At 34.6% G+C, this 8,319-nt stretch overlaps 1 protein-coding gene across 1 annotated transcript; it reads left to right on the forward strand.

Moving 5' to 3' along the window:
* Positions 1–480: 480 nt before the first annotated feature.
* On the forward strand, positions 481–7,561 carry LOC106667223 (40S ribosomal protein S3-like). The gene is made up of 4 exons (XM_014395047.2): positions 481–651; positions 6,651–6,970; positions 7,103–7,290; positions 7,362–7,561. Exons 1-4 carry the CDS (start codon positions 613–615, stop codon positions 7,535–7,537), a joined length of 723 nt encoding a protein of 240 aa, XP_014250533.1. The 5' UTR covers positions 481–612; the 3' UTR covers positions 7,538–7,561.
* Positions 7,562–8,319: the final 758 nt, after the last annotated feature.

The raw sequence follows: 8,319 nt of genomic DNA on the forward strand, positions 1-8,319 counted from the left end.
TTTTAAGCAGTTCAGGTTCATTGTTCGTCCTTTTACTATTGTCAATATACGCAAAATTGGATTGGGCTTTTTCCCTTGACTACTGTTCGCTATTCTAGTGAAATTACCATCGCTATTTTTTTAAATCATTTTAATTTTTTTTACTGTTTTTCTACTTTTAAAGTAAAAATTGAGCGGTTTTTTTGGTATGTCGGAAACAAAATGAAATTCAAAGGATCAAAGTGCCGACAGCTTGCCCGAATATGACGTCCGAGTTGAAAGATGAAAAACGCGACAAATGCCGTAAAACATTACGGCGTCCTAGATCCCGAGCACTAAAAAAAAGAAAATTACGCGAAATAAAAAATAAAACGTCTAGATAATAAAGGAAAATCTTTATGGACATTTTTTTCACGATTTGGGTGTTTTATCTGGTCATTTTGACGCATTTTTGACTAAATGCTGACTCGTATTGGACGGAGTTTTTAAATTATTGTGGCACTGGATGGCCCTTGTCGGACACGCTGCCGTAGGAGTGGGAGTTTCACTTCCATCCGTGCCATCGTGGTGTGATCGTCTCGTTCGTTTTTCTTTACCAACGGATTGCCTCGGTCGTAACTATTTACTTCTAAAATGGCTACTAAAATGGTTCACGTCTCTAAGAAGAAAAAGGTGAGGTTTTTATATTATATTAATTACACTTTTTATTTAAAAAACTTGTAAATTCGTCCGTCGGTTTGGCACGTTAACTCGCCATGTGGCCCTCGCCTTTCCCGGTTTCTTTTGACTTTTATTACGTTTGTTTATTGAATTTTCACAGATAATCGAATCCACAGGACAAATCGTTTTTATTTCTTTTTCAATGTGTCACATAATAAAGGGGATCTTGATTAAGGATACGGTTGGAAAAATAGCTAGCCTAACCGTTTCGCGCTATCTACCCTGCCTGCAGTCTAAATCAAAATTTTATCTGGACTAGAATTATTTTAAAAATTTGGTTTCGAAATGTTACTGATAACTGGCCAAAATCAACGCTGTTTTTCATTATCAATCCATCAAAAAATTCAACAGCATAAACAGTGTTTTATAAGCATCAATTTGACCTCAACCATTAAGATTTTAAAAAAATGAATAAAAATACAATGAAATTTTTAATTTAATAAAAAAATCAAATGATCTTTATTTACAAATGTTGTCATTGTGTGGTGTGCAAACTAAAACTTACATTCCACGCTGCATCATTGTGCGTTAAAGTTGATATGAGATCTTAATTCTTAATACATTGGAAGCCGTTCATCACACTGATCAATTCAACTCTATAAGACAAGACATAGTTACTTCGGATCGAAGAAACAATTAGTAGCATGGCATACATGATTGCTTATTTATTTAGTTCCTGCATTCTTATCACATGTATGTCACGATCAACCGTTGTGTCGAGTCTTGGGGTATATACCAAAAGGCATTGGACGTTAACGTCTAGCAAATGTACAGTAGATAGATACGTGCGAGTAATTCTGTCTCTCCCTTGACATAGCCAGAACTCATAAATAGACGACAGCGGTATGTTTAGGCCGGAGAGAATTTTATTCATTTTTTTAAATTTTGTTTATTTGTTCAAATATCCATGGAGACGAAAAACAAAAAAAGGTCTCGGGGTCCAGCTGGCCAGTTAGTATTGGAGAGTGGACGAACGCGTTTGTCTAATTCTTTTTGATCTCGATTTGTAATCGAAGTTACAATTTACGAGTACCCCGCTGGATTACGAAGTTATTTGTTTTCTCTTCGCCCTCTCATCGCTGTGGAATCACATCGCCTGCAATTCTTCATCGCACATCATTTTGCTGTTCACAGGTCAAATTTTTCTTTCGGCTGCTCATGTCTTCTAATAAGACTTTAATTTGAAGTGTTTGTTCTTATTGACATTCGATCAGTGCCGATTATTTTCAACTGCCTATCCTCACTGAGTTGGCCTATCAGGCATGTTTTGTTCCGGTCTGTCTTCGTATTGTAGAATTTTTTTTTTAATTGGTGGCATTTTCAATGGTAATGAGTTTGTTAGTGTTTAATGCGATTTGTCTTCATTATTGAGATTCCTGATGGTTTTTGCGAGGTTGATTTTCCGTCATTGTCCTTAAACGATCGTGTACATGTTCTTTGTATTGGTCCGTTATATTTCATCACTGCACGGAGAAATAGCTCCTAAGCTAAAGAAAAGGAAGAAAGAAAGCTAAAAAATAGCAAAAAGGCCAAAAATAGAACGTAATTTTTTTTAACAGTGCGCTGGCTTAGATCTAATTTTGTGCCTTTCTCTCTGAATTTTCACTGGAACATCAAAATGTGAGACATAATGATGAGGACGATACAGCAAATACTACTTAAGTAGCAAAATGTCGAAAACCAACAGACTGGATGTAATTTATTATTAGTTCCCTTTCACCAGAACATAAATATGCATGACGTATTAACGATGAGGACAATAACAGCAAATACTATGTAAGTAGCTAAATGTCAAAAAGCATCACACTGGATGTAATTTGTGCTTTTCTTTCATCAATATGCTGACAAATAGACCTAATTTTGTATATTTCTCTTAACTTTCACCAGAATATCAAAATGCATGACTTATTAATGAGGATGATACATCAAATATTACTTAAGTGTGTAGAGATTAGTGACCGTTAATCGATAGTTATTCAGATATTCACCCGACCGCATCTCACGATATCTGAATAACTATTACTTGTATTGGGTTGCTGCAAAATTAATGCAGGTTTTGAAAATTTTATTTTTGTAAGTGCTTGTCATATAAACCAAACTAAATCTTCAAATCTAATTTATGGATTATAAAAATACTTTTAACTATTATCTTTTATAATCTCTGTAAAAAGAAAAGGCAAGAGTATATGGTGTTCGCTGCCTCCCAATTAGCAGCTGTAAAAGATTCAAAGAAATTTTGGCAATTGGTAAATAGATTAAGAGGAAAAACTTTCATTTGTGGTGAGGTATCTATGGATGCATGGGTTCAGCACTTCCGTTCTATGCAGTACCTATGAATGTTAGTTGCTCTCTAAAGGCTTTTCGACTAATGACAACTTATCAGTATTGGCCAACTTAGTCAATTTAAGACTGTCGAAGCCAAAGCAAAAGACGTATTGGTTCTTTGTGGATTTTAAAGCTGCTTTTGATGGTGTAGATCGTAGGAGATTGTTTTTAAAACATAGTGATTTAGGATTTTCCTCTAAAATGGTTTTACACACACTTTAAAATCCTTGTTCTCTGACTTTTTCGAGTGTGCGAAGTAAGGAGGATTTTTTTTTTTCAAGTGCATTGTGGAGTGCGTCAGGGTTGCCTGTTGAACCAAATCTTATTCGTTCTCTTCTTACATGACCTCCCAAATGCCTTGGAATGTGGAATTGGTATAAGTAATTCAGCAATTAACTGTTAATGTATGGTGACAATAAAATCATAGTGTTTAGGAGAGGGGTTCTTTTTTTTCCCTTCCCCTCCCCAAGGGCAATCTGAGATTGAAAAAATGAATGCAAATATTTAGGAGTCATTTTTACCCTGGGTCTCTCTCGCACTTTTCTCTTGGAAAGCCTCAATGAATGGCTAAATTAGCTCTAAAATAACACATGGGCAGCCTTCATACTTCAAGAAACTATCCCTATTAAAGTAAGTTTAATATTTTTTAATGCTATATGTCGTGCAATTTTGTGCTATGACTGTCAAATGTGGGGATATCAGAGATTCAAAACAATAGAAAAAGTGCAACTTTTTTTTTATAAGAAAGTTATTCACATTGCCATTTGGTATGCCAAACTATGTGTTTATTTAGAGACCAACATGGATTTAGTTATGGTTTATACATTTAAACTTCACTACTCCTACATTGTGAAAGTTCTGGTGTCTCCTAATATAGGATACTCAAAAATTACAACTTTTGCGGCAATGAAGTTTAATATTTCATGGTTTGCACACTGGAAACATTTATTTGAAAATTACAATTTGCACTTCCTTCTATCACAGACAACCTTTGTGACTCGTACAATTATTTTTTAGTTCTTATTAGTCAAATTAAAAATCAACATCACGAAGAATGTTGGTCACGTGTCCAAGCATCTATCTCTCCCTTTACAAAGAAATACACATTTCTCCTGCATTGTTCGATGTACATGAAGACACTTTTGATGCACTTTGTCTCAGTCGAGTTGTGATGGCTATTTAAGATAAGAACTGAGGTTTTGCACTAAAACTTGGCTCTTTGTATTAGAGGGGAATTGGAAATCCGTTCTTTGTGACATTCGCATTCCATTGAATGAAACCGTGTTCCACTTCTTGGCATAGTGCTCAACTCTGGGTGAGATTCGGTTATTTCATCTCAGATGTTTCACTCTCCCCAGAGTTGACCTGTTACGGTTTTTGAATGGCTCAAATTTGCGGCCGTTAATGCATGGAATTGCAGATGAGTTAATTAAGGAGTTTAATTTTTGATTTGTATTGTATAATTTATTTTTATTTATTTCTTATTTTACCAGTTGTTATTTCTCTTTTCTTTGTATTTATTTACTAGCCTATTATTATTGTCTTACACTTTATTATTTTTTGCCCTTTCTGATTGTTAAACCAACAATATCTGGCATATGGATCCAAGCAGTCCATAAATGCTTTGAAAGCACATTTGTCATTTTTCTTAAGTTCAATAAAGCATTATTATTATCTTTTATACAAACGTTTTGAATTTAAATTGAATTTTATAAGAGTGGGGACCTGCGAAATTAAATATGTCCAAACCAGATTTTCATCAAATTTACTTGCACGAATTTTAACTTGGGCGAAGTGCGGCCCAAACAGCGGGTAACATCAATACAGTTTAGGAGGAGGGAAGCATTAGCGAATGCACGGTGCAGTGAGGGTTTCAGAGATTCGTCTTGGAGGTTTCGATCTCGTAGACAGGGAAGGTCACAGTAGTCCACAATGGCCAACTAAAAACGTTGATTAAAGAAAATTCACATAAGACAACAAAGGAAATTGTGCTTAGTGTTTACCACTCAACCTTTCTTTATTGTAGGTCGAAGTAAAGATTTTTATGTCAGCAGAATAAAAGCACTTATCATGATGTTAAAAATATATATCAAATAAATTTTATTTTTGCACCTGCCCAACAGCTAAATGTTGAAAGACATCAGAGTGGATGTAATTTGTGGTTTTCTTTTAACATTTTCGTACCATAGTTCACCTGACATAATGTGCCTAATACATGGCAATGGTGAGAGATTGACAAAAAAAAAAAATAAATAAATAAATAGAGTCAACAAGAATAGTTTTCAGGATCAGGCCACAATTGAGCTACACTGTGTCTATGTTTCATATTTTATTATGATACCTTTAATTATTATTTTTGTTTTGAAATTTTTGGCTGAAACAGTCAAGCATGTTTTTCTCCAGCAGTCCCTCTCAACCTTTAACACTACACACACACTCTTAGTCATTCAGTAGTCAAAGATGTCCCCAGTTTTCGGGGTCAGCTACTGCTCGGTCTCAGGAATTCCACAATACAAACCTAGCGATTCTACATGTTGCAACTTTTACTGCCCTGCCCTTCGTACTCGGCTGAATTATTCCTGGGTGAATTCCCAAATTATCCAGACCTCTTCTAAATTTGGTTGGGATAATACCTGAGGCTGACATTTTTTACTTGTTCCACTCCCTAACCAACCACTCAGAAGGTAGGGAATTGTTAATTTTTGAATGAAAACGCTCTGAAAATCAGACTTAGATATTTCTTCTCCTTTATTTTTATAATATTTTTTTTCTGTTGATTTTGGATACCAAGAACTTGGTAGAGTTCCTTCTGAGCAGTGCAGATTTACATCTTATTGTACTCCTTCCTGGTTCCATTTTCGAAGATGGCAAAACACGTGTAAATTAGTCTCTGGTGTTTGTCCATGAAGAAACTCATTTTTGTAGTGGGTTGGGATTGAATTCAGGGTCTCCGAGACTCAATACTGCCGGACCTTCCATCATAAGTGCAGTGTCAACTTTCATTGTGGCCACCATTCCCCTTGTGCATTAGAAAAATTCAGAGGCGAAGGGGGAATAGAACCCACGAATGCTGGATCTACTAGCCCAGGAGTTTACACTGTAATCACTCGGCTACTGCAGGCCGAAAAGTCTTTACCTTTAAAGCATCAGACTTGTACAAAAACGGGGATATTTTGGCTACCAGAACTTTGGCAGTATGTTATAGAAAACTAAGAAAATTATGTTTTGGATTAAAAATAAAATAAATTTCTATTTTGAAAGTTTGCTTTTTTCCTGGAAAGCAAAAAATAACAAATTTGATAAATAATGAGATTCATGGAGTAATAATGTAACATTTTTCATGGGGTGGTCTTAAATAATGAAATTGTTGATCAGATGTCTCACATTTATTAATTAAAGTGAAATATTGATTGATTTGGCTGCAAATCAAATTACTAAAGCATTGCGAATCCATTTTATTTTAAAGAGCAAACTGATTGCTTTTTCACTTTTTCCTTTTATAAATTTAAAATTAATTTAAAAATAAATAATTTTAAATAAACAAGGGTATATCTATTTTATGTCTATTTAAAAGTTATACGCTTAAAATAGTTTGAATTTTTTATTTTGTTTTTTGTTTATTTCAGTTTGTATCGGATGGAGTATTCCGTGCGGAACTGAATGAATTCCTCACCAGAGAACTGGCTGAGGAGGGCTATTCAGGAGTCGAAGTGCGGGTAGTTCCTAACAGAACTGAAATTATTATAATGGCAACAAGAACTCAGTCCGTGTTAGGAGAAAAAGGAAGACGTATTAGAGAACTCACTTCTGTAGTACAGAAAAGATTCCAGTTCCAACCCAACACCCTGGAATTATATGCTGAAAAGGTGGCCACAAGAGGTTTATGTGCAATTGCGCAAGCTGAGTCATTAAGATACAAGCTCATTGGAGGCCTTGCTGTTAGAAGGTAAATGAACAAACAATTTTTATCCATGATTATTAATAATTATGCCATACCATAGACAATTACTCAAATTATCATAAAATGTTCATTGATAAACAAATGTTTTGTATTGTAAATAGACGAAATGCTTTTTAGGGCTTGTTATGGAGTGTTGCGGTTTATTATGGAAAATGGAGCCAGAGGTTGCGAAGTAGTAGTATCTGGAAAGCTCAGAGGTCAGAGAGCCAAGTCCATGAAATTCGTAGACGGCTTAATGATCCACAGTGGTGACCCGTGCAACGAGTATGTGGATACAGCTACTCGTCATGTACTTCTGAGACAAGGTTGTATTGTTTTCCAATATCGTTTTAATATCCTGTAGAAACTAATTTTCTGTTTATCATTTTGATTTCAGGTGTGTTGGGTATAAAGGTAAAGATTATGTTACCTTATGACCCACAGGGCAAGAGTGGGCCTAAGAAACCGTTACCAGACAGCGTTTATGTCTACGATCCAAAGGATGAAGGTCCGGTCCAAACTAACGCTCCCTTACAGTCATTGAAGAGCTCTGAACTTATCATTGCTTCATAAAAGATATTAAAGTTTTTTATTGAAGCTACGTTCTTATTTTTTCTTCCTCAAGTTCATCTTTTCTTTTTTCTTCGTTCGTTTACTTGTGATATTCTATTGTATTATGTATTTTGAGATACTATAGAAATAAAACTCTTTAAAAACACTTTCTTTATTAAATGTTGAAAGTAACTAGATGGAGGGGGTCATCGAAATTAGTAAGCGAAGTTGAATCACTACAATGTCAGCATGACTGCCACTTGGAACAGCAATCACTAGTACAAGAAGCATATAACAATGTGATTTTCTTGCAATAAATTATATTCACATGAAAACAAAAAGGACACAAGTTGGAATTCTACACTTTTTAGTGCCCTCTTCTTAAATTTATGTATTATTGTTAAACTTATTTAAAAATGTTTAAACTAGAAAATATTCAATTCACATGTTATGTAAGACATTCACCGCAAACAGTAATTTCACGTTTAGACATGAGGGGCTCTCCCACCTTTTAATCAATTGACACTTTTCAAATCAAATTTCTTTTGTTAATAAAATTCACTTTTTCCCCAACCAAAGTTGCCCTTTTTTCAAATAAAATTCACCACTCTTATGCTAGTAAAAGCCACTTTTTTTTTTAATTATTCCTTTTGCAAGTCAAATTCACATTTTGCTAATCAAATTCACCTGGTTTGCCAGTTAAATTGACCTTTTTGCTAACAAAATTATATTTTTTCCAATTAAATGCATCTTTTGCAAATTAAATTCACTTGTCCCTAATCAAATTCACCCTTTTGCTAATA

This window comes from Cimex lectularius, unplaced genomic scaffold (genome assembly GCF_000648675.2).
Source record: "Cimex lectularius strain Harlan isolate CLEC.00 unplaced genomic scaffold, Clec_2.1 scaffold207, whole genome shotgun sequence".
Lineage (NCBI taxonomy): Eukaryota > Metazoa > Arthropoda > Insecta > Hemiptera > Cimicidae > Cimex > Cimex lectularius.

Excerpts from the sequence above, each read along its gene's own strand:
- LOC106667223 (XM_014395047.2), top strand. The coding sequence starts at position 613 with ATGGCTACTAAAATGGTTCACGTCTCTAAGAAGAAAAAG. Across the intron at positions 6,971-7,102 it reads GGAGGCCTTGCTGTTAGAAG|GGCTTGTTATGGAGTGTTGC; the intron begins GTAAATGAACAA and ends AATGCTTTTTAG. Across the intron at positions 7,291-7,361 it reads TCATGTACTTCTGAGACAAG|GTGTGTTGGGTATAAAGGTA; the intron begins GTTGTATTGTTT and ends TTTTGATTTCAG.